Here is a 27,954-nt window from a genome sequence, read left to right on the forward strand (position 1 = left end):
GGAAAAAAAAACTGTAGATTTTCTTTCCCCGAAGTAAACAGCAGTGCTTGCAAGGCAGCAAACAAATAGGTTTTAAAGAGCAGGTCATATGGGTTTTTGAAAAATCTCTCTTTTGCAGTTTATAACGTAGCTATCCTTAAATGAAAACAATCTGCAAAGTTGTTAATCAAAAAAGTGCATGATAAATAAAGGTATTGTCTCTCAAAAGAGAGAGTCGGTTCTGAATCGCCGTAACGAGTTGTTATATTTTCGACTCTTTTGCCTGTTACCGGTGTACGTCACTGGGTAACACATTTGCATAATCCCCCCCTGCCCGCGAAATACGAACAGAGTCTGATCTGCCCACAAACACTTTTGCTATTAGTGCGTTTACATCATGTTGAGAAGACGTGGTGTTCAAGGATACCACAGAAATACAATTCGAGCCTTTTGTTGTGTGCTTGTCATTTTATTAAGAACTGCTTCTCTAATCTGGGCTTTTATCTTCGTTGGCTTCTAATCTTCTTAATTTGGACTAACAAGCTCTCTGAACCACGGCCTGTAAGTAGTACGATTGATACGTTAGGTGTACATTTTCAATTGAGTGCTCAAAATATAATTTTTTTGTGCCAATATGTGATGTATACCTAGTGCAGCTTTAGGTTTCCAGGTAAAGCACGATATTACTGTCTTACTGAAGTAGTTCTAAAAATTTGCAGTGAACCTAAGAATATGTCGATTAATGTAGACTGACGTTGTTCTAATTACTTTGTTTAATAATAAAGAATGTAGTGTAGCACACAGACTTTATAATAATTGTGAAACTGCTGTTTATTGTGCTGCACTGGCAGTTACAGGGTTAATGCGGGAGAGATGAGTGATTTCGGCTGGTGCTCCTGTGATACAACTGTTCTGTGTTCTGATTAAAAGCGCCTTTTGTCTGTCGTTCTTCAAACATTACAGTAGACATATTTTGGTTTACAAACTGTATTGTTCCATCAGTTAGTCACATTAGCACTTGGCTAACGTACCCATCATTATTGTTTTAAGTGTTCACAGTTTAGCAGTTAAACTTTAGCTGTGGGCACGATTCGCTTGCATAAGTGTTTTTGTATTTTATGTCATTATAAGAACGGATTGATTATATTATTGTTTTATGTAAAGGTGCTTTGTCAATGGTAACGCTGGCTAACTGGCTCAAGGACTCCTCTCTGTGCCAATCACAACAGGTTTGGCCAGCTGACCAATCAGAGCAGAGTAGGCTTGAGGAAGGGAGGGGCTTGCTCCGAACTTGCTTGAAACGAATCATTTCCTAATCATTGGCAAATGACTCTAATATTAAATGTATATTCTGAGAAAATTACAATGTTTTCTGACCTTAGATGCATTTAAACCTGATGTAGGGGACTCCAACACAATATTAGGACACCTTAAAATACCATATGACCTGCTCTTTAAGCTTTCTATCTGTGTAAATTAAATGCACCATCAGAACTGTCATTGCTGCTGTCATGACACTGAAGATGCATCTTATTTTACTTTGCACAAGAATCAACACATAACTTGACACTTTCACAGTTGCTCTAGATGATTAAATGTATACAGATAAGAGAGGACCAGTTGCAAATGTATGCAGAAAAAAAGACCAACTGCAATTCAAAATACAAATATTACAATGACATAATCCCAGTCACAGTTCTGAATGGAGAATTCAGTGGCAGATGAAACAAATGGCAAATTAATTAATTAATTTTATTTATTAATCTCTAACATACATTTTATTTGTTTGTTAGTTTATTTCCAAGCCTACAAAGTAAAAAAAAGAAAAAAAGAAAAAAAAAACTGTGGAGAAGATGAGCAGATTGATTTAGCAAGTTGCCTTGCAAGCACCAAACTTAGTTTGCTAAATTGCTGAGCGCCAAAAGACTGCCTTGAGATTATTTGCAAAAATGAATTTCACATTATTGAGTGAGCTTGTCTGATCTTTTTGTATAAGATGTCTGCACAGCTGTGGGAGACATTTAGAGGGCTTTTGTCTTGAACCCAGCAGCAATTGCTGACCTTCCCCTTTCAGCATGTGTTATAGTCAACCCCATCAGCATGGGCCTTTGGGTCCACTTGGTTGTGTTTAATAAAATAGACATCTGGGAAAGGGGTGGACCCGTAAAGGTAAAGCACAGTTCTGTGAGTGATACATTCAATATACATGCACAGGTGACATGCAACAGAGAGGGGCAGGTGAAAACTGTGCCAGCGGTAACGGTCAATCAATGCACAGAGTTAGTCACAGACACAAGCGAAATAACACTGAACACACACAGAGAGGGAAGTAGAAGAGATCAAGAGAGAGAGAGGTTTTGTGGTTACAAGCAGTCCGTTTCTTCAACAGAACACACTCTTATCGTAGTGTGTGCTTTTCAGAAAGGGTGCTGCATAGTCCTACTGATCTACTTTAAAAAGAAGAGAAGGGAAGGAGAAATAAAGAAGATCTGTGAGGGGTTCGGAGGAACAGAGCAGAAAAACAGACCTTTGGATGGGACACTTGCTTTTCTGGCCGGAGCAGCATCTTTAGAGGGAGATTTCTGAAGTTTGAGAGCAGATTTAGGGGAAGGAGGGGCAGCAACTGAAGCGACGGGTTTCTTTGTTTTTTTGGCTGGAGATTCTTTGACAGGAGCTTCTTTGCTTGGTGCTTTTGTGGGCATTACTTGGGCGCTGGGCTTAACAGCATCCTTAGCTTTGGCGGCAACAGGTTCGGGAGTGGTAACAGTTTCAGGAGTGGCAATAGGCTCAGGTGTGTCAACAGGCTGGACCTTCTCCATATCAATGCGATCATCATCGCTCGTCTCCAAATATTTCTCCCGCTTGATCTCTTTTGCTTCTTCAGGTTCTCTATGTTTCTGTGCCATAGGCTCCATTTTGGGTGCAGCAACTTCTTGGGAAGACAGAGGAACAGTTGTCGCCTCCTCTTCTTGTCCAGGGTCTGGTACCTCTACTTCCTTCCGAGCATCTGTTTGGAAGTCTGTTAGAGATGATTCCACATGGGTACGGTCGGCAGCAGCACTGGGAGAGAGAGGTGATCCCGGATCCGCCCTGCAGGAGTCGGGGCTCTTGCTTTCTGGTGGTGTTTTGTCAGAGCTGCATTCCCAGCCCACAGGACCACCCTGATGAGGATACTGAGGTTCTGTGTAGTCAAATGATAGACCACGTTTTTTAGCTTCCTCTGGGGTCATGCGAAGATGAGTAGGGGTTTCATGTTCGTCATCAATGTTGTCGTCTTTCTGGGTTGACAAGTCTGGGGTGACAGAACTGAGCACCAAGGAAACTCCAGTTTCTTCCTCTTCTTCATCACTAACTACTTTGTCCTCTTCTTCAACCTCTTTTATGTTGATAGCACTTTTGGGAGCTTCTTCCACACCAGGAGAAAATCTTCTCTCAGACTTATCCATTTCATTTTCTTCTTTCTCCTCCTCAGATCCACTGGCACTATGATGGTCAGTCATCTTTTCTGAGGGACTCCTCTTCACATGGCTATCAAAACCTGTGATCCCTGAACACAAATCATCAGCAAGAGTGGTTGGTAGTGGATGTGGAGACATTGGAGACCCTCTTGGGCTGACAGAGCTCTCCTTTTCCCCATTCTCTCGCTCTCCCTCCCCATCCATTGATGCCGCACTGCTCCGGCCACTCTCGGGCGGGCTTCCGGGTGTTAACTCTTCTGATGATGTGAAAGGCAGAATAATGGGAACAGCCACAGACAACACTGCAGAATTAGCAACACTCAACCACCCTCTCTCCACAGTCAACATTAGAAGATGAAAAGAAAAGGAATCAAGGAACTGAAAGGAACTAAAAGCACAGAACCACGTAAGGGGCTCAAACACAACACAAAACACAAGTTTCTGTTTTCATGTCAAGTTAAACAGTCCAAAAATTTGAGTTAAAGGTACTTTTACAAAATTGATGCTTGGTAATCTAAATTAGCAAGCAGCACACTACAACATACTTAAAAAAAATTGGTAACTACAGTGGCAAAATGAGAGGGTCAGTACAGTAGGGTCAAGGGGTTATGGGATCAATGCTTACAAAAGTGCCTCTTCACTCAAACACAACAAAAACAATCAAAACCATAAATAACAGTATCAACTGGCCAATCAGACAATATTCACAATGACCCACAACATCTCTGTGAGCTTCAGTGTGTAAAGCATTGATGACTGGTAGCAAAATGTATTGGTGCATTGTCCATTAGCAAGTATCATTTAATGCACAGATAGAACCTTCTGGATCTGATCTGAGCAGTAAAGCATATGTTTCACATTGTGCTGTGAATGGATTTGAAGGATTTTGAATGCATTTAATTATAGTTTTAATTGGAATCCTTGATATTCTCAAGACTTTTCATTTCTTAGATACAGTGGTGCAAGATAGAGCCAGTATAAACAGATTTAATTAGAAAGAATATAGAAGTGGTTCCCACTGAGATCTCTTATTTGATTTTTGCATTTATGTGCAAGCAATGCAATGAAATTGTGGTGGTATATGAGCCCAGGTTTGTTTAGATATAAATCCTCTGAACTTTTACATTGCAGGGGGATAAGGGGGTGGTGAGCCCACCATACCTTCTCCAGCTCCTGCTGTCCCTCCAGACCGGTCAAAGTTGTTTGATCACATGGAAGCAAGTCAAAAGAACAGATGAGATACAGAGAACATTAACAGCAGCTTTGGGATTCTTTTACTCAGTTCAGTAGGTGAACTGATCTTATTACAAGTAATTTTGCTAATAAAATGTCTTGTAAAGATGCTGATTTTATGTCATCGATGGGTGTCAGACAAGCACACTGCTTATCAAAGAACTTTTTTTAAAGTTAACCCTTTCTCTATAGCTTTAAAGTAAAATGGGTTTATCATATAAAATGAATGGAGAAATTCTACATTATGAATGACTTTATAGACATTTGATCTCTCTGGCAGTTCATAACAAGCAAGGAGCTTGAATGTAAAGTGAACTTAGTAGCCATTAAAGTTGCAGACCTATTTCTGCCGTACTGCAAACATCAGCAACATGTTCTTTAACATGAAATATTCAGCTGATGGCTAATGGTAGTCTAATACATTTACATCACTCCCAACTTCATAGAACTACAGCATACAACATGTGTAACGCCATCTTAATGCCTTTGTCTCAACTAGACTAATTCTCTGACAAGATCAATGATTTTGTGGTTCTGGGAAGTAAATGATAAATGAAGCTTGTCTTGAAGTCCATTCACTCAGACCTTGAACTTTTGTGAGGTAATTATACTGAATGTCCTATGTAATGGCACTTATTGTGTTTTGTGTATGTGTGATTATTTATATTATTATTATATTTTGTGCAAATATATTCATTTGTGCAATTATTATACACTATAAATTCTAATTTAAAGTCAAATAGTGCAATTAAAATAAATTAAGCGACTACAGAATTCCATTAAATGTGCATTATTATATCTCTCTTTTGTGAGAAGTATTGTTATGTGAGTGCTTCAAATAAACTCAGATGTGTGAAGAACATGTGAAGGCTTCTGTAGTGTGACATACAGCGCCCTTATTTCCCTTTTTTTAATTCATGCAAGTGTAAATATGTTTAAACTGCAATATTATATAATAATAATAATAATAATAATAATAATAATAATGAGAATAATCATCATAATTAAAGCTGTTATTAACACTTTTGATTTAATAATAGCAATAATTCTTCAAATTATTATTTTATTATTATAGCCTATATGTCCGGGTCATGGCACCAGACAGGTACATCTATCTAAGCCATTAGCAATTCTAGTGCTTATTTCATTTACTCACTTACTAATTCACCATGTAAAATACCAAATGGATGCTCTGGGCACTACTATTTAGTCTAGTACTCACCCTGCCCAGAACTTACATTATTCTCTTATGCAAAAGGAAGGGTAGAGTAGACCTGCCTAATTGCTCTATGACAAGTATTCTGGGCTTTTACTTTCCTTGAATCCTTTAAAGAGATAGTTATGTTGCTCAGGAACACTACTTCCTTTTGCAACCTTGAAGGCATGCAATTAGCTTTCAGTGATTTTTTTCAGTGCTGCTTTACATCAGCATATCACAGCATCAGCGAAAAACAACTCAACTCAAGTTTCCAAAACGCTTCAAAGAACATGGCAAGGTCACTCCCGAGAGGTTCCAGCCTTATTTCTGGTCCAAAAAAGTGTAATTTTCACTGTTAACAATGTAATAAGCATTTATTTTTGGAAACTTCTTACAAGCGTAAATTCTTATGTTAGTGTTAAGGCTCCCACTGTTTATACCACATCTTTTTCTATTGTTAATTATTATTACATACATTTATATATATATATATCGACTATGATTTCTATTTGTACATCAGTCGGTTTGTAAAAACACAAGAGGTTTGAACGTGGCTAAATGGAGGATTTGGCTTTCTCCATAAATGCCATAATCAGGGAAATTTATTGTCACTATAAATTTGTTATATAATTTGACATTTAAAGTTAAAGACTTTTCCAAGCCACTTTCAAATGCTCAGATTTTTCCATTTTTTCTATGACCGTGGGAACCATATAGACTGGATTTGGAAAAATATAAGAGAAAAATATTTTATGTTGCTAGGCATTTAAATTAAAACTGCAAAACCACCTGGAAGGGCCGTCCATTGGAAATCAAAGCATAGTAACAGAATAAAAGCAGCATGTGTGGACGATAAATGGCTAAATTTGTATCAAGCACTCTCATTTGTCCATGAGAAATATGAGAGGCTGGCTTTCATTGCAAAAAACATTCAAGTGCCAGTTATTTAATGAATAATTTCACTGATAATTATGCAGAATATTGAATATGATACATACTATGTAGTTGCATTGCATCCTTGGGAAATGAATCAAAGCTGTGTCCAAAACGAAAGTCAAATCAAAGCATAATAGGGAGTAATGGGATCAAGGGAACTGGCCCTATGAAGCTGAGCAACAGACAGGACAGTACAGGGAAGTAGAGCGGCACAGCTGTAGTTTAGTGTGGAGGGTCATACCCAATGGCACATCTTTATCAAAGGAGGGCTTGGGTTCGGATTCTTCCAAAACAGGCTTTGGGGTGGTCACTTCAGTCGCTGGTTCATGTGTGTCCTCTATGAGAGAACAGTGAACTTTTAGTTTGGACAGCAGAGGACTGAGGTGGTTTAGATGGCAAACAAAGCAAAAATTATATTTCTATTTGCTTATAGTCTTCTAGCTGTCTTCTAAACAAAGGATGAAGTACAAAAGGACCTCGATGCATCTGTTAGTATGTTCCTGAGACAAAAGCTATAATTGGATTTCAAACAGCTTTTCGTAATGGGCAAACTAACTCTAAAAGTCAGCGTCATGCTGTTTTTAACTTTATTTTTACAGAATTTGTCATTTTAGAGACATTCTGCTCTGATGACTTCTGCCAGCACAACTGAGCTGGAATTTCAGGTTGCTGGTTGATAAGAATGTTTCGTCTGTGCTCTGTGAGGGAGCCTGGGGCTTGCTGAAAGCTTGTCATTTGTGCCAGAACAATCCAAAGTGCGTAAGACAGATTACTCTTTTTTTTTGTAAACTTTGACCTATTTCCTCACATCTGAGTCTCATCCAAGCATATATCATAAGAAACCAAAAAACAAATCTACAATCAATGTTATATGACCAAATTTTAAAATTTTGAAAAAACTATTATGAACACACAATGCAGGCAAATGTCTTATAGAAGCTATTCTTAACTGAACATCATTTTCCGACAGTTGAAGACATCCCATGTCCAAAATTCTAAGGAAAAGGATTTTTAAAAATGTATTTTTTTAGTTATAGCAAATATATTTAAAAAGCAAGTTCTTGCATAGCTAGGAAAATATATTTTCTACATAGCTATTTCCACAATTTTTCCATGCGGTTTATTCGTTTCTCTGACTTTCCCAAACCTGTAAATCATGTAATTTTTTTCTTTTGTTTCCCAGGTTTTCCATTGACAGTAGGAAATCTTTGGTGGGGATGCCTTCAAATTTAAGGGATTGTGTACCACATTGTCATAAGACTCACAATCACTGTGTAAACCATCTCTCTGAAGGTGGAAATTGTGATTGTCATCTCCATTGTCCTTCAACACATGAAAATAATGCCCAACAAATATATTCAACAAGACATTTTGCCATTGACCTGAATGAATGAATATCTTCACAGACATTCAAATCCTTCTCAAAAAATAATCATATCACTAAAAACGTATGTGTCAGGTTTCCCAGTATGAGACAAGACATAAGCAAAAAAACACACTGCCATGAGTATCACTCAGCTCTTCTGTGCTTTGTGGGGAAAAGGGGGTTTTCAGCCTAACAATTTTTTTCCTCTTTTTATTACAGTACCTACATTTTTTCCTCTTTATACAGACCTTTCACTGGCCCATCACCCGTTCCCATGTGTGCTGCTCTCCCATTCTTCATGTCTTGTTGATGGCTGTCATCGATGGTCATGTTGCCTACACCAGATGCTATGTTGCTCCCAGGAGAGTGCTGAGAGTCACCCACCTGTCCAGAATTCATGTGGTCCTGATGTTCCATTTTGAGATGATTTCAGTCTGTAGAGTTAAAACAGAAAACAATTAACAGGGATTTAACATGGCAATGTGACAAATAAGTGCTGCAGGTAGAAGGTACCAGAGCCTTTCATCCAGTGAAGAGAGCAGGACGAGATATTATATGAAGGTATTAAATGATGGATTGATGCCACTGAGATTTTCCTTTCTCTTAAAGCACACCCAGAGAAAGCCATATCCTGTTCTTTTACTTATGGTCGCTGATGTGCTGTGTGTGTGTCTGAGTGTGTGCTTACTGTTACAACTAAGAATGTGGTTTTCCTTTTAGCAGTTCTGTTTTATACTTTGTACAAAGATTAAGCCGAACTTATGTAGTCCCAACAGAGCGATTAGTAAATCCACACTTGAGACAGTAAAGTGGACACTCTCATCCATCTCCTCCACACAGGATGCCTATAAACATGAATTCCATTAGTGTTCGAAATGGATTAGATGGCTCACATGCACCATTGTCACACCCCATTCCTTCCTTTTTGTCGACGACCCACGTGTATGTAATCGGACACCCAAATGTTTCACCTGCGCTCCGAGACCCACACAGCAAGGTCATCTGGATGTGAGGGTCATAATGAAAACCAAGTTGTTTTCGACAAGAATTGCTGTGGAGCTGAAAATAGTGCCAAAGCTGCAGGGGTGGGTTTACATTTGTTAATTACATCATCTTCAAAGTCAGCAGTGACCAGCAGGATAGAACAATACCAGAAGCCAAAATGGCCTTCAAAAGGCATAGTTCATCCAAAAATGAAAATTCGGTCTTCATTCCTAACCTGTATGACTGGACCAATTCATGGTTCTTTTGTACTTTGGAAGCTTCAGTCACCATTTAATCTAATTGCATGGCAAAGAATATGGAAAACACTCATTAAATTTTTACCTTTCATGTTCCACAAAGTCATATGAGTTTGGAATGACATTCATATTTTGGGTGAACAATTCCCTTATGCTTTGTACTTGAAAGTGTTTTGTCCCCGGTACCAATGATTGCACAAGTGCGCTGAGGATTGGGAAGTATCGTTCTCCAAATTCCCCAGGGAGAATCTGCCACCTTCCTAAAAAACTCTCACAAGCCAGGTTTCCCTGAGGAAGCAGTGGTGCAAATTCAAGCCTGACTCCCGCAGGATCCATATGCATTATTCAGAGTTTGCTGTGATATCAGTAAACAGAGCTTAAAAACCATCTGCAACCACAGTCAGTCTAGAACTAGATAAGCAGTGAAAACTACCACTATATCATTAGGGACTGGTTTATTTACAAAAAATGTTTGTGGGAAAATGGGGAGCAATGTCTAAAATGCTCAAAAACTGCAGAAAAAAAAGAGGATAGCCTTGCTGCTGGACCTCAGCAGATGGTGTGTTTAGGATGCTGGTACACAGCACAGTATGCTGGTGTCCCCATCAGTCTATAATCCACCCCTTCCAACAACCTGTCACTCACATGATCACAGGAATTAGCAAAAAACAAACAAACCAATAAACTCCTGATAGACAAAATCAAGTCCCAGTCTACATTTTCTTCTTATTCAAGAAACCATTTCACTTGGATATGTCACAATAAAGGAAAAAGGTTGATTGCAACTTACTTTTCAAGCTGACTTTATGAGTTCAGTGGTGTCAGATTACATTTATATCTCCAAATGCCATTGGTTCTTATATAGTTCCATGCAATTTTTTATGACTACATTTTTTTCTGTTCCTCACACAAAGCTGAAATATAGCACATGTGGGGCTATGTCAATTCTTTTTATGATTTCTTTAAGTCCAGTCCCAGGTTACTGTTTAATTATTTAATTTTTTTTACATTTTATTGTTTTGGTTAAAGCTTTTCTTTTAACCAGTTTAAACAGCAAGTCAATCAATCAGCTTCACTTCACTTTCAATGCCATGCTGGTCAGCCAGGTTTACCAAATTAGTTTTGCTGGCAAAAAACACAGCTATGCTGGTTCACCAGCTAGAATATCAACAAATGGCCACTAACTAACTAGCATAAACTAGCCCGAGGATGCACATGCTGGATGGGAAAGAAGAGGAAAATTTGTTTATTTGGCATGTGATTCCATGTTTGCTAGAAGGCTATGAATGCATGGACAATTCAATTCAACACTTGATTTGTCCATAGGGAATTGACTGGATTGTGGAAAGCAGGCACCAGATGGGGCTCAAGAATAAGAGGGATTGATGACATCAACCAGTCTGTAAGCAGAGCAAGGCATTACATCCTGACAAAAGACAAACATTTTCTTTCTGCGCAATAGCATGCACAATAAATAACCAGAAATGTGTATTAAGAAAGTAAATAGTTCAATATGAGATTTCATGTAGTTTTCTATTTACAGAAGCATTCTGTTGTGAATTTGTGTTTTGTGCTCATGCAGTTAGTTCTCCTCTGGCTGGAAGTCAGATTTACAACAGCCTCTGTTCATGGTGCTCAGCATGCTGGTGCACTTGACCTGAATGATTGTGATTCCTCTTTGGCAGTGCAGTGAGAATGTCAGTGGCCCTTTAAGAAGCCTACGCCTTTCTGCCTGATGGATGTCTCTCGCTTTCTGTTTCTCTCGTCTTTTCATGGTTAAGGGCTTGGCACGGAGCAGAAAGGGCAATGCTGGATTTATGAAGGGTAGACTTGGGAATGCGAAGGGCTCTTGAAAGACAACGCAGGGCGACATGTGGCCGATATGGCTAAGGGGTGGCCCTGACTGAAGTGGGCAGGGGTGAGATGGAGAATTGTAATACGTTGGCCAGCAGCCAGGGACATGCAACTCTCACCTCATCAATATTCAGGACACATTACTGCAGAAAGCACGAGAGAATGAGAGAGCAAAAAAGAGGGGGTGAAAGGGAAATGGAGACTGAGAGAAAGACAAAGGAGGGGGGCGGAAAAGGAAAGAGATGTGTAGTACACTAATGCAACAGAACAGCTCAACAATAAGGATGGCATGCTGGTCTGGGGCCAGTGTCTAGGTGTTTTGGGCCCTCTGACAGAAATGTCACTTGCTTTACTGCATTGTTATTTGCATGTATTTGTATATACTTGGTTTACAGTGGCGTATTGAGCATCACGTAGGGCTGGGCGATTTTTCAGATTTTATCGATTAATTCGAATTTAATGTTTTGCCACAATTTTATCATGATTATGAATATAAATATTACCAAACATTAAAATGTTAACAGTAAAGAGAAAAGAATGATACAATCGCATGTCGGCGCATGTGATTAACTGCTCACGTGTGACGCGCTCTGTGAAGGACCATAGATTAGAATATATCACTAGGTGCCATACACAGAATGCACTTTTGTGTTGACAAGAATGCAACGCGGGCAGTGGAATAGGAGAAAATGCAGGAAGATGGGAGTCAAATTTCTTTCAACTCAAGCGCCGCATTTGTAGAGTGCCATTTCATGCATCAGACGCTGCAAGAGACGTGCAAAAACGTCCATGTTTACATGGAAAAGCAGTAATCGAATAAAAAAACCTGTATAGAACTACTACTGTATGTCTGAAATTTCATAATGCATCATGGTAACAGACTGAAAGCTGCTGTTCATTGATTTTACAGAACATTTATAGTTAATAGTCTACTGGTGTTAAACCTTCAGTCATTTTGAATTTGAATTACCTTGACTTTTGAGAAAAACATTTTTTAAGCATTTTTCTTGTATTATTTCTGAAAATATAATATAATAAGACAAGTTTGTATAAGATGTAGTTGTAGTTTATGCATCTTTTTTGCAAAGATATTTAACACATGATTTGTTTAACATTTACATCATGTTGACAACTTCATTAATTTCTTCTTTAAATTTCTTTAACTAGAGGGTTAATAAAGAAAAAGTTACTTGAATCGTGTTGTAGTTACATTTACAAGTTGATTAGTTAAAATTCAAGAATCAAACTGAACTGTAAAAAAAAAAAAAAAATCAAATGCATTTCTATGGAGAAAAAAAATCAAGTCTCAGATCAACAGCACATTTTGGAAATTTTGGACTTTTTTCAGCAAAATCCAGGAACAATTATGAAGCATTTTTTATCATATAAACTGAAATGAATAATTAAGAGATTATCTGATTTTCAAAGCAATTGGTAGTTGTTAGTTTTCCTATTTGGAAATATGAATGGGTTTAAAATTATACGTCAATCAGTAATGTTTTGCATTGTATATCATCCTTATGTGTTTATGTATTTATAACTGTCATGGAGATACATTTATACAGTAGCTGTAAAATTTCCTACTATTATCGCAAGTTTGCTTATATTATTGCAAGTATGCATTTTATTTAGCAATGTGTATAAAATGTGTCATAAAATAAAACTACGGTACATTTTCATTAAGCATTAATATTACATTTTTAAAATATATTATTATTTATTTTATTACATTAGTTATTATTTTATTTTTGTTAGTATAAAACAATGAATGAAAAATGCCTAATGAAAATGTAGTTTTTTATGACACATTTTATACACATTGCTAATTAAAATGCATCATTGGTGGCGCTAGTGAAATCTAGACAGTAAAAGAATTACTGAATTACTGGCCCAGATCAGTCATAATTTTTTTTTAAAAAAAGACGAAAATAAGCCTCACTGCTGAGCCCTGGAAAGGAGAACGAGTGATGAGGAAGACAAAACAGAGAGGGAATGTGTGAGGGTTTCTGAGCTGAAAGGACAAGAGCGAGTAGGCGGAATGGAGAGAGAAACAAAACAAAGACGGAACACACAGGAGGAAAGAATTCAGTGAACGAGAAAAAGAGAGGGAGGAAGACAGAAAAAGAAAGCACTTTGGGGATGAAATCATAAAGGAATTTCAGGCGAGAGAAAAAAAAAGAGTGACAGACACATACAGACAGAGCCTGCAACTGTATGATGGTGTGATACAGAAAATTTCTAGAGGGACTATCACTGATTTTGCTGCAACAGTGCAACAGGCTGCCATCACATCTAAAGGACTGGGGCATCGTGGGTATTTTCACTCCACACAGCCCTGTCCTCTCTCATCAGATCACATGTTATTTTGCCTGAGCACACTGAGCTAAATAATCCTGCAGCATGGCAGATCTAAAAGGCTTCTTGAGGTTGTGCGTGGCCAACGAACACTTATCCACGTAGTCGGTCACTAGTCTGAGACGGCATATTTGCTGACCGTTTGATGACCTTATCCATTTGGTATACTCTAATTGGTTATAGAACCCTTAAAGGTATATGGTGATGAAAAAATATAGATGGGATGAAAAATAATATTTCAATGTGTTCTCTTACAAAACCCTAAGTTTCTTAGGGGAATGCAAGTGAAGGGCTGTTGCGATATTGCAATATCGTGATACTGACAAGCCAACCACAGAGTACAACAAGCAACTGCCAGAACCACGATGGTAACTTGTTTTACACTTATGCTGCATTCACGCCATGTCATAATTACTGTGATTTTGAGATGACAACACTTCTACTTGGAGCTGTTCACACTATCGCACTATCAATGCCTAAACATAGCACCTAATGAATCTGAGGTGGTCAGGTGGTACAATTTGTAGCTCTCAGAAAATCCCCAGTTCACAAGTTGTAATTACAAGTCCTGCAAGGACATGAACGCTTTTTACAAGTTGGTATCTCGTAATCATGGTAATGATTATGATCTGGTATGGCAAGAACGCACAATTAAATTTCTGTAAAGTTGCAAAGGCTAAAGTCTCAAATCCAAAGAGATATTCTTTATAAAAGTTAAGACCTGTCCACGCCCTCTTAAAACACCTCGTTTAAACACAACCCCACATGTCTATGTCACTGTGTGGGAAGATTTGCATAACGCTGCCCAAATGTTCACGCAAAGAAAGAAGGCGTAACTTTTATTCTCGCTGTAGTATTGTTGTTGCCGCCATGTTGTGGAGACACTGTGTTTCATTGTGAAAGCGAAACTACTTTGACCTTCCAAAGGAGGCCGATATCCGCTTCTTCATTCCTAGAGCTGATCCGTGCTGGTCGCTGAGGAAATACATCAAGTCCATACATCCCTGGATCGGCTTTCACAGTAGAAGAACCGGAGTCCAGCCCGGGGTCGTCACATGTGTCCTTTGTCGAATCAGCCGGTAGCGCCATTCTCTAACCTGCCAGCCGCCATTCACTCAAGCCCGCAGTGTGTGATGCATTTTATGGAGGACTGTTTCCTGAACCTGCAGACTAGCCTACAATGTGTCTATGCTCAAAGGCTGTTCTATAAAGTGAGGCAGCTCCAACTTTGCAAGGACAGTCTGGCACTTCTGACTCACAGCCTGTAAGTACATGTTTCATAAAGAATTTGCCACTGATGATTCAAACTCAAGTTTTAAGCAGTGTAGAGTAGTGCTTGTTGTTTGACGTTTCTCCGATCACAAATGCAGACATTGTTTTATGTTTACGTGGCGCGATACGCAACGCAATGCGTAAAAACACAGTGTAAGTCATTATAATCAGTAATTATATCCCCACTGGATGCAACAAATGCCTCGTTTGTAATGGGTTTTATTGGTTTTGTGTGGTTGTGCAGAGAGACGCCATCACAGTATGTTAAGGGGCATAACATTAGTTAACTACTTTAGTTAACATGAACTAAGAATGAACAATAGTTCTTCAGTATGTATTAATCTTAGTTAATGTTAATTTCAGCATTTATTAATCTTAGTTCATTTTAATTTCAACATTTACTAATGCATTATTAAAATCAATAGTTGTGCTTGTTAAAACTTCATGCACACTGAATTAACATAAACTAACAGTGAACAACTGTATTCTCATTAACTAACATTAAAAAAGATTAATAAATACTGTAATAAATATATTGTTCATTGTTTGTTCATGTTAGTTAAAGGGGTCATATGATGTTGCTAAAAAGAACATTATTTTGTGTATTTGGTGTAATGAAATGTGTTTATGCAGTTTAAGGTTCAAAAAACACATTATTTTCCACATACTGTACATTATTGTTTCTCCTCTATGCCCCGCCTTTCTGAAACGCGTCGTTTTTTACAAAGTTCATCGGTCTGAAAAGCGAGGTGTGGTCTGATTGGCCAGGTATGCAGTGCATTGTGATTGGCCAAATGCCTCAAGCATGTGACATAAATGTTACGCCCCTTGCCATACTGTGATGCGTGTCCTGGTCAGAACACCAGTGTGACAGGACAATAACAATAAAAATACATTATAAACGAGCCATTTGTTGCATCCAGTGGGGACTTAATTACAAATTATTATGACTTATACTGTGTTTTTACGCGCTGCGTTGCATCACGCCACGTAAACATAAAACCATGTCTGCATTTTTGATCGGAGATACGACAAACAAGTGCTACTCTACACCAGCGGTTCTCAATTCCAGTCCTCGCGCCCCCCAGCTCTGCATATTTTGCACGTCTCTCTTTGTTAACACACCTAATTCAGATAATCAGTTTGTTAGAAGTAAGCTCCGTGCATGAACTGTTTTCCCATTGACATGGTCCCTACACGCATCGTCTTCACACACAGACAAGTGTGACATCATATACCTCTGTAAATAAATACAATTTAAATTCACATCTCGCACACTTCAATGCACTTTGCATGGAACATATATGTTCGCTTCGAACTGGAATCATGGCGGAATATCCTGTGATGTCCACTTCACAGGGCACTTACGTTCAAATAGCACAAGCCTTTGAAGCCATAAGAGAAACATACAAAATGTGCAGAGCAGGGGGTCACGAGGACTGGAATTGAGAACTGCTGCTCTACACTGCTCAAAACACGCATTTGAATCATTAGTGGCAAATCCTTTACATTTGTAAATGTACTTACAGACTGTGAGTCAGAATAGTCGGCACTGTAGTCTTCTCTCCCAGGATCAGGAAACAGTCCTCCATAAAATGTGCTGCACACATCTGAATACAACAGCGAGAATCAAATGTTACGCCTTTTTTCTTTGCGTGAACATTTAGGCGCCGTTATGCAAATCTTCCCACATCGTGACGTAGACATGTGGAGGCATGTTTAAATGAGGCATTCTAGGAGGGTGTGGATGAGTCTTAACTTTTATAAAGAATATCTTTAGTCTTAGACTTTAGTCTTTGCAACTTTACAGATCTTCTTTATGCACCAAGAGCTTGTAACACTCCAAAGAGAAAGGAAAACTTGAAATCGCATCATATAACCCCTTTAATACATTAACTAACATGAACTAGTGGAAACTTTATGTAAAGTGTTACCTTAAAATTAAATATCAATATATTATTTTTATTTACTTCTTTGTAACAGAATCAGAAATAAGTTTTTGTTTTTTTGACTAATTATCCAAACAAAGCTATTATTATCAGAGCATGTGAGCAGAGCATAGCGTTACTAAAGGTTACCAATATGGCACCGGTACTTATGTAACCGGTATGTACTTGAATCAGAACGCAGATTTCGGTGCCTCATTTCGGTGACATGCCTAAGCGATCGATTGAAATATTTGTCCTCTGGTTCTCCAAAATGGATGTAAGCAGCATCATCACCGGCACCGCACATGAAAAATAATTTCCCGACTGAGAAAATGCACGTGAACTCAAGTCGGAAAGCTCTAATAATAAAATCCAACAAATATTTGTAGTAACACGAGTGTCCATGTTGTTTTCACATTCCGACTTAAAAGCACAACTCGGGAAATAAGAGCATCCGAGGAGTGCATGAATGCAGCAGTTACACTTGCTGTGATGGCAGCAGATAGCCTTCCGTTAACTAAGCTAAACATGCTTAAATTAAAATGCCTAAAGCTAAACGTCCCTTGTATTCACATTTCTAAACATGTTGTCCAACAAAAGACAACAATATAACCTTTTTACTCCACAACACCTGGTAAATGCTTCCTTTTGTAATCTGATGTGGCTTCTTGTCACAGAATGAGGCAGAAAATATGTTCCATAGGCTACTTTAAAAAGAATACATCGATTAGCAATGGATTATAAATATACTTAATTATTATAAAATACCAGAGATGGCTTGAATAATACAGATAAACTATAGTCACAGTCGAGTGTTTACTTTGTTTTATCATTCAAAACATTTATATGTTTTGTTTACTCAGTTACAGCTATAATAGCAATGTCTTTGTCCATATAAGGGATTTCCTGGAGGGTCATGAGTTCCTCTACTTCTGTGAATGGATATGTAGATTTTCTGTGTAAGGGCGCCCTCTGGTGTCCAATATGAATGAAACAGACATCAAGTGTTTATAGTGCATCCCTAATTTTACACCATCTGGCACTTTTTATTTACCTCATTAAGACTATGTGTGCCATTGTGATTTGTACATTCAGTAAATTTGCACTAAACTGACAGAGAGAGACGCTGATTACCTGTCTGTCCTTCTTCAGGTTCAGTCATATATTCATGAAAATTTTTTTGTTTGCCATTGATTATCAGATGATGAAAGCGATATCTTTTTCATAGCATCCTTTCAGTGTTTAAGGTGATTTTCCTCGACTGGCATCAGCACTGTTCAATGCGTTAAATCAATGCCATTGTTTTCTATGAAGTGAAACATCAGTTTAGCATTACCCAGGTAATGCATTGGTCATCGATTGAGTCTTGTAAAGTGGCACTCAAAGTTAAATTAATTTCAACACATTATTTGATTCATGAATGAAGCATTTTACGTATTAGTTGATTCACTCGTAAAGATGGTCCCTTGCCGCCCCCTCCTGACATAATGATCAGCCTGTGTAAAATGAGTGCAGTGTAAAATGTACTCATACTGCTAAAATGTCAACAACACTGAAAGTCTCTTGTCCAGTCAGATTCGAGAACTGGAACTTGCTATTATACTGTACATGTATTAATATACCAATGAGCTTAATTATGTAGATATGGGAATGCAATAGTTTTGTGAGTAAACAAATGTTTCACAAGAGAATGCAAAAGTATTTAAGTATAATGTTTCCGTCCATCCCATATTTCTATCACCTTGTCTCCTTAGCAGTTCCATAGGATGGATGATTTCATGCAACATCCAGGTCATATAGGGCATAAAGGTTTTTTTTTTATCAATCCAGAGTCAAGTCAAGTTAACAAAGTACCGAGATGATACAAGAGGCTCTTCTGAAGATGAAATAATCACCGGATTTGCCAAATGTTTACTAGCATAAAATCCTTTTCAGCCTTTATGGTCAGAAGACCATCCCACCATTATTTAAATACATATTTTCCACATTGGTGGTACAATCAATATTATTCAAATCATATAATGTGATATTTTTTTTTCATTATTTACAGTATTTTAGATAAATCCACACCCTATAGCACATAAAAACAAAACAGTGTTTGGTCACTACATGGCTGTCATTCAGTCTCTTCCTGCCTAAGTGGGCAATTCTTAACCATAATATGCTGTGATATGAATGAAACCTTTTGTCAGGGCCTTTTGTTTGTGCCCTTTCCAATCAAACAAGACATTTGTTTCTTTTAAAGCTGTACATAGTTGGTCAAGTTTAGCACTGTCCACTTATAATTAGATGCTAATACCAGGTGTAAACGTGGCCAATCATGTCATATATCACTGGCCAAATTTTAATATGGAATGACACTGATCCAGTGATGCGTGTTAAATGTGACGCTATATAACCTGTCAGTGGTCCTAGTGTTGTGAAGATCAGCCGTTTTTCTGCTTAATTGACCTGACTTTTGCTTATTCAATTGGAAAAATTACCATCTGTCAAACCCTGCACACCAGATACCAGGAGGTGGGGGGGTGGGGGGGTACCACGACTCATAACCTCACGTTACCTCATATATGTCTCTTTCTGTAATTAGGGCTTGTCAGTAAATGTACAGCCCTCATCAAGGGCAGGAAATGAGGCAAACGCTCTGCTGGCGAAATAAAAGTGCAGACGTCGACAGAACCCATCTGATACGATAAGAGGAGAATTTAATAGAGCGGTCATCTTCAATAAATATGAGCCAAACAACAAGCAGCAGAAAACCTGGTGAGTAAAATATGTGTACCCATAATGCTCTCAAAGACATTTCTTGCTTCCACGGTAACCAGCTCAGCAAGTCAGTATGGTGAATTCCCACACAAACACCCTCCTTACATATTAAATTCACTTTTCACTTGGTTAGTAGGGGTGTGAATCTTCACTGGTTTCACGATTCGATTACAAATATCATGTCAACGATTCAAATCATTTCGATATCACGATGCGTCACAATGCATCGCACCCTCAGTTTGAAATATTACTGCACATGGCTAAATTTTATATAAAATTTATTTTGTGAATTTGTATAAAATTATATAAGCAGGCTACTTTTTAAAAAATAATTGCAAATTAATAAAAAAATTAAAACAATTGTTAAGAATTTAACCAACTAAATATAGCTTCAAAACATACAAGCAAATATAAAGTAATAATGTGGGGAAAAGACAATTACAAGTGATAGACAAAAAGTACTTTCTGTATCTATGAGTGCTTTAAGCATTCTAAAGTTTACAGCCAATCATAGTTATGGGTTTTTCTTTTTTCCTCAGCATTACTACTGTTTGATCATTACTGATTATTACATCATAAACAGTGGCAGCTTTAATATGCTGCAATCACACTAATGCACAAATCTATTTCAACATATCAGATGTTTCGCCCAGTTCTGAAAACAGTGTTTACTGTTTACGTCAGTTTCGTATCATAAAAATATTCAGAGATGCGAGTGCCTTTAACCGCAGCCACGATCGAGTTTCAGGACAACAAACACAAAGTGCAAGTGAAAGTCTGTCAGTACATAAGTTTCATGCATTTAATATGTACTGCATTCCAAACAGCATTAATGAAAGCATATCTAAAGTAAAACACTGATATAATGGCGGGTGGAAGCACACACTCTCAAGCAATGCACACGTGACATGTCTCATAGCGCATATCCTGTGCAATGAAGCCCGCTGAGATTGTCTCTAGCCTAGTACACACACGTGCCATTTGCAGGAAAAAACCAAGCCCAGAATCTATTCAGAATCGTTGAAGAGAGAATCGCGATGCATCGGAGAATCAATATTTTCTCCCACCCCTATTGGCTGGTGTCTCAGAAGGTTCATAATCCATGATGTACTAGCATTTCCAGCACTAAGAATCTTGATCTTTGCAGCGTAATAAAGTTTAATGGCTTAATGAAAGAATAAATGACAACAGTACACATGACATAAGTGTCCTGAACTCTGGCTAATTGTATTAGCCCCTTGTGGCTTTAAAATTTACTCTACTCAAAGAGGAAAATTTACATAATTTACTCACGCTTATGTTGTTCCAAAACTGTATGGCTTAATTTTATCTGTGGAACATTAAAGAAGATATTCTGAGAAATTTTAGGAAATAAGTTTGTTTGTTTGTTTATTTTTGGTCCATACAATCGAACTTAATAGGTTGATTGGTTCCCCGTGTACTTCAAAATATATTTTTGGGGATGAGTAAATTTGAGTAACAGAATTTTTGGGTGGATTATGCCTTTAAAGTAAATGCCTTAAAAGTTAAAAACATTATAATTCATAGCTAAAAATGTTAAATGTAATTAAAAATGAATTGATTTTTTGCATGTTGTGAATGACTAACTTTATTTGTTATCACAAAATTATATAGAAATTTTATATTGGTCATATACTGGTTATTGGGCATAACATGAAAATAATTATTGGCTTATTGGTTGAATATACATTATGGAAGTAAATGTTGCTGCAAACTGCATTTAAAGTTGACTTTTAATTACACTGGTAATGTTAATGTTTAGTAATGTGTTGGTCAGAATATCTTGAGAAATCTGTTGGCCCAGTCAAAATATCTGTCACGTCCATGTTAACAGTCTGGAGGCAGATGAACTATCTAGAGATGGTAGCTACTCCTTAGAAAGGGCATGTCTGAGCTTAAATCCACCTAGTATGCTGGCTTACTCTAAACTCAGTTCCATGTCTGGGTGATCATTGCCCTGAAACTAAAATAAACTAGCTTGTTTATCATCCGTCCCCTTTTACAGCCCAGAGAGACACTCATACCTTAGCTGCTCTGAGGGTTAAATTAACTGGACGCTCAGCATTTCACTTCAATAAATTTATGGGTCTCTCTCAGAGTTTTTCAGACAGACCAATTACATAAGTGCCCTATGCACAGTGTAATCGAAGCGTCCGGAAGATGGTTCTGGAATGCCTCTGCAATAATGCAGCAGCAAAAACAAACACCCAAGTCAAGTCCAAACTGTTGAAATTGTTGACTATTTTTTACAGTTTTAGAAAGGTAATAATTGTGTGTGTGCTTCGGTTGTTGTTGAAGGGTGGGCAACACTGCTAGCTTCCCTTTCTGTGCACAGTTGGGTGCCTCTCTGCCTCTGACCTAGTTTTGTCCATCCTAGCTAGCAGTGCAGATTGCAGCATCACTTCAGAAGTGTGCAGCCATCTCTCCATCTCATGTCTCCACCCTTCAGTCCATCTCTTTCTTATTCTCGCTCTCTCGCTGTCTGTTCCCGCAGAGCTACAGCACTGGGCAGCAAGATCAGTGAGGGCAATGGCTGCATGTCTCCATTTGCCAAATGCATGGCAGGTGCAGCTTAAGAAAATCTTCAGTATTTTCTCAAGCATTGCAGAATGCTTGCACCAGCCAGCAAGATTAACCGATAAACACTAAATCCAGCGGTTAGGAGCTTATGCTTTCACTGGCCCTCCCCAAAATCATGCTTATGTGTTTAAAAGGATAGTTCACCCAAAAATTTCTGTCATTAAATGCAATTTCAAACCTGTACGAGTTTGTTTCTTCAGTGAAACATAACAGGTGAACATTTTAAGAATATTCTGGCCACTCTTTTCACTGTGATGAAAGTGAATGGTGACCATGGCTGTCCAACTCTAAGATTCCCCCCAAAAGCACCATAAACGTATCATAAATGTGGTCCATTTAACTCTTGCACTATGTCTTCTGAAGCCAAATTATAGCTTTGTTTGAGGGAGAGACTGAATTTAAGTGGTCATTCAATATTATTCTTCACTCCATTGATCTGATATCCAGCGGGACTGGATCACTGAGTTACTGAGAACTAGAATGGTCTGATTCTTTAGCAAATCAATTGATTCTTTGAATTTAAAACAATTATGTAGGGTTTACTTTGAAACAATTTTGCTTGTAAAATTCGCAAATAATTACAAAGTAGCAGCAAGTGACACACTGAAGACTACATTTTGAAGAAGAACTTAAATAGTATTTGCTTGTAAAACCTACTCCAATAATCTTTATTTACAACTTCAGAAAATCATAACAGAGCTATTGTATGACTTAGTGTTCAAGCCATGATGTTTTTTTGGTCATTTTGGAGCTTTTTCCATTGTTTTTTTTTTCCTTGATCTAACCAAGAGACGCAACCTTCCCATCTGCCGTGTGGTCTCTAGACCCCCAGCCCAGACACCACAAGAGTTCAGATCACACCTCAATTGAACTGAATCTGCACATTAAATGAACCAACTGGCAAAGCAGTCAATGTGTTTGTGCTGCTCACATGAAATAATGGTCATGCTGCCAGACGAAGTTGCTGCTGATAACAGCATGATCCACTTAGCATATGAAAATATTCACTCTCCAAAAAGGACGGATGGCATTTACGTGAATGTGTTGTACAGATGCTGTTACGAAGAGGAAAATTTCAGTCTGGCGATATACATCCACCACAAAATGTGTGCAGATGCAAATAGCTGTGAGGCACAGCCATCATAAACTATTCAACTGGCTTCAATATAGAGGATATAAGATGTATAACACCATGAACTCAGCTTGCGTGTGTGTGCAAGACACATTTTTGTGATCTCGAGCCACTGCACACAGGAAGTTAGTCATCTGTTGCCATGGTGCATCAGGGAGTTCAGGACTGCAGTGCACACTGTATGGGATCTGGCCCACCAGACCATAGAGACACGGTCTCACTGTCTTCAAGACTTGTTGAATCTGATTTGATGTATCTATCGTATCCCCGGATGTTCCTGAGATATGATTGGGCGACAATGGTTCTTCTAATGAAATTAAATTGCTCGCATCCCCCTTGTGGAAACCCTCTGACAACATATAGTCTGAAACATATGTAATTCATTGACAATATTGATTAAATGACTAATCATTATGACTTTTTAATGAACTAAGCTAAACTATGATGCAGTCCTTATAAGAAGCAATGTTCAGAAATATTTTTCTAAATGAAAAGAGAAATGCAGTTTGAAACCAAGCCCATCCTCCTCTATTCTGAAGCTATAGCCTAAGTGACTAACAGTGAGAACTGAAGCAAGTAACAGGCTGTTGTCTGACAGGAGGAACACACACTTCATTGCATGGTCTGTAAATGGAATCAGATTTACCTAATGTTCCATGGGTCTCCTTAATTGCCGTGGTTAATTGGATTATGCAAGGCATAATTGGACAGAAAGCACTCTGGTTCTGTCTGACAGTGGGATCTACTGTTAGAATAATACTTCTTAACAAAAAGTCTTATTTAGGGTAAATAAGGCTGTCTTTCAGTAGATTATGCATGCATATTTTATGTATGCAAAAGCAACCCCCTCCGCCTGGACTTTTAACGACCTGAGCAGTATTAAATTCAGTTCTGGAAAAAAAAAAAAAAAAAAATTGTGGACCTAGAAATTTGAATAATGTTTGTCAGCTTTACTGGAATGTAGTTTTGTAAATCTGTTCAAAACTCGTAAGGAAGACTGATATCCTCAGTTCTTTTTGTACATCCCTTGCTGTATCGTTTCGCTCAGATATTTGATATTTGCACTCTGTGACCATATTATTAATACCCTCCATTAGGACAATTCACCTTTTTCTAAAATCTAATAGCATTGCCTCAATATAACGTGTTTAGTAAATTAAGTTCAGATGATTTGCACAGACAGGCGCTGACAAAAACATAATGCAGAATACCAACCGAGCGTTACATATCGATGAAACAAACATCTCCTCCAGAAAGAGCCACAGCGTTCACTGCTATAAAGCCATGCTGAAATACCAACCGCAAATGTCATTTCGTGATTTTAAATATTAGAAACATGAAAGACTACATACATAACCGATACGAAGGCGACAGTGCAGTTGGGCTGAAAGCAAGCGGTATGTTCAGCAGAGATGGGCGTGGCGGAGGAAGTGAGAAAGATGCAGACGTGCAAGTCGACCGTTACGTTTCAAACGCTACAGTCAAGATTTTCGAATTTATTATGTTTATTTTCAAAAAGAAATTGTACTTACGAAGCGAACGATGGGCGAGGATGATGAAAGTGTGGCCGAGCAACAGCCGTGATGAGAGAGAGAGAGAGAGAGAGAGACGGGGAGGGGAGGGCGAGGGAGCAAGGTGTGTCCGCTGCCTTGAAAATGCAGAATTAAGTCTATACATCCTTGTATTCTCATACAAATCATAAAAAACATTGAGTTTTATGTAGATTAACGGTCAGATTACATACAAATTGAAGCAATAAAAATGCAGGGAAATTGATTAAATGTTACGATTCATGCTTATTTCTTCTATTTTTATTTAGGCTAGTTGCTAAAGATCTTTTTGTGCAATATCAACTTATGAAAATGTTTTTTTATTGAATAGACTGTTTTATTTGTAGAGTCGCTCTGACAAAAGCCCCATGTGGTGTTACAAAGGACAGCTTCAATAAGATGAAAACAGGAAAAAAAGAAAAGAGGGTTCTTTTAAAAAGGCGTGCGCTTTAAACTCACGTTAAATCTACAGATAAATGAGAACCTATAGCGTTTTGTGTAATCAAAAAACACACACACACACACACACACACATGCAACATCAGCACCATTTTCAACCGAGAGCAAAACTGCAAAATCCCCGTACACCGGAGGATCAGCGACGAGACGAGTGCGTTTATCGCTTTCAGACGGATCAGGTCCACGTGCAAAACCGCAATAAAAAAAAAAACGATAATCGATTTGTCATTCGTTATGACCACAACAGAAATGTGGGGAGGAAACCTGGCTCCTTTCATCCAGACTGACTTAACACACCACGTTATGCTCCATCAGTCTCAATACTTCTAGGTTTTTCCACACCGGCACACCGCGTGCACGTGAAGCATTGCCTGCGTCTGCCTCGATATTTCATGAAATTCCTGCATGCCATGAAAAAGACAAACATAATGGAATGGAATGTTCTTTAAATGAAAATAAATGATTATTGCCCATATTGTGCATCCATGAAAATAGCTCTCGGTAGAAGAAAGCAGTCCGATTTATGTGCAGTTCTTCTTATCGATGCAATCTCGGTGAAATTACATGTGATTGTCTTTCTCTTTTAGATCAATCTATAAAGAAAGTCAGGCCCATTATGTCTCAGTCACACACCCAACAGTCGGTTCCACTAACACCCTAGGATCAATAAATACACTGTTCGCAGAGGTAAAAACCGTGTTAAGGCTTAGGAGCATAGCTTATTACTTGATTAATAATAAATCGCTGTTAAATTAAGTGTCTTGAGTTTGTAAACCGGTTTGACTTACCTCTGTGGCACACTGAGTTATTTGTCCGTCTAACTGCAGCAGTCAGCCTGTGAACAAACCCTGCCAGTTCCTTCAGCGTCCTGCAAAGTGAGGATGGCGCTGGAGAGCAAGATCAAGAATGATGTCAGGACGAGCCCTGTGCTCTGTATATTAAACTGACATTTGTGTGATATTCACACACACAGCTAACCAAATGATAGAATCGGGATCGAGCTGTTATACTGTGTGAGAAAAAGACATGGACCCCCTTAGAAACCCCCTGAGAGTTCCCAGATCTCAGTTTGAAAATCCCTGCCGTGGACTAGATTTATAATTTAAGATTTTGTGTAAAACTTGCAGCTGACCAGTATTATTATAGTTTACGAAAACTAAAACAATTTTTAAAAATCGTTACTTGGAATAAAATAAACATTAACAAATAATAATAATAAAATTGTAAAAAACTTAAACTAATTTAATTTCAGTTAGTTGCCAAAGCATGATTTCTCAGTTTTGTTTGGTATAACTTGAAGTGCTAAAATAAAAAATAAACACCCACATAACACACACACACCCACACACACACACACACACAAAGTTACACCCCCCCCCAAAAAAAATATATATAGTGAAAACAAAATATAACAACACAATTCAAAATATGAAAAAAATGATAAAGTATATTAATGGTACTAAACCATTATAACACTTGTGAACACTTGTAATGTAAGGGTGTCCAAACCTGCACCGGGAGGGCCACTGTCCTGCAGAGTTTGGCTTCCACCCTTAACCAGACAATCAAGGTCTTCAGACTTAGGCTTCTAGAAAATCAGCTGTGCATATTTGAAAAACGTGTGCCAAGTGATCAATTTTTCATTATTTATGTTCTTGGCAGATGGTTCCATATTCCATAAAGCATAAGATAGATTAATCATGGCTACAAGGCCCTATACATCTCAAATATTTTATTTTTTACTTGGAAATATCCATTCAACTGGTTCTGCAGTAGGTCTTAGACATTTGGGTGAGTTTGACTGTGGGTCGAATTTTTGCTGATTCACTAAACAATGCAGCAAGCTATAACATTTAAGCACCATTACTGTTTTAAAACAGTCTGCTTTTTATGAACAAGCCCTACAGTATGTATTTTCACAGTCTTAACAAACATTCAAGACAGACACAAGCTCTCTCTCTCTCTCTCTCACACACACACACACACACACAGACATTGCACCATCTGCCCCCCAAATTCAGCCATATTCCCCTGAGTTACATACCAAGCAAGTCCTTCGCTTGGATACCTTCACATTAACAGTAAGAGTCCTTGTGCTCCTCTGTTTCGCCGCTGCACAACCTGCTGCTGTTTTATCCCAAAAGATCCCAAATGTAAATTCTCCTCCTTCCTGTTGCTAAGCAAGTTATCTTGATCTGTTACTTGCCAAAACAATAGTATAGATTTTTTTTAGAATACTGTATGAAAAAGAGTGACGCTGTTGATGCTATCAATATCCTTCTGTTCTTCAGGTATGTGAGATGCTCCTCTGAAAGCTTGGTTGAGGTTGGGCTTGGGTGGGGGTTGCTCAGCAATTAGCCCACATGTGAATGAGCATTTTTTAGATTTTGTCTATGAGAGGACAGCTAACGGCGTGATAATGGATGTTGCCTTGACTTGTCTTCCTGTGCTGGATGTTGAAACCTCTCTTTATTTCAATATATTTTTATATGTCAACCTTTAATGTTTCAAATGATGATATTATATTATTTCCTTCACAGGATACAAGTCTGACTGATACAAACACTTTTGGCCATTAGATGGCGTTTCAGCCCTGAGACTGTCTGATCTTCCTCAGGAGCTAACTGAT

General features: G+C 38.2%; 1 protein-coding gene across 1 annotated transcript in view; it reads right to left on the reverse strand.

Annotated features, from left to right (window-relative positions):
• Positions 1-26,212, reverse strand: part of LOC109047536 (microtubule-associated protein tau-like) — a 41,307-nt gene extending 15,095 nt beyond the window's left edge. Inside the window, exons 1-5 of the mRNA XM_042733112.1 lie at positions 26,114-26,212; positions 8,419-8,604; positions 7,046-7,141; positions 4,599-4,619; positions 2,507-3,694 (exon numbers count right to left, since the gene is read on the reverse strand). Of these exons, the coding sequence (XP_042589046.1) occupies positions 2,507-3,694; positions 4,599-4,619; positions 7,046-7,141; positions 8,419-8,587 (1,474 nt within the window). The 5' untranslated portion in view covers positions 8,588-8,604; positions 26,114-26,212. The remainder of the gene's footprint in view (positions 1-2,506; positions 3,695-4,598; positions 4,620-7,045; positions 7,142-8,418; positions 8,605-26,113) is intronic.
• Positions 26,213-27,954: the final 1,742 nt, after the last annotated feature.

Source organism: Cyprinus carpio, chromosome A3, assembly GCF_018340385.1.
Source record: "Cyprinus carpio isolate SPL01 chromosome A3, ASM1834038v1, whole genome shotgun sequence".
NCBI lineage: Eukaryota > Metazoa > Chordata > Actinopteri > Cypriniformes > Cyprinidae > Cyprinus > Cyprinus carpio.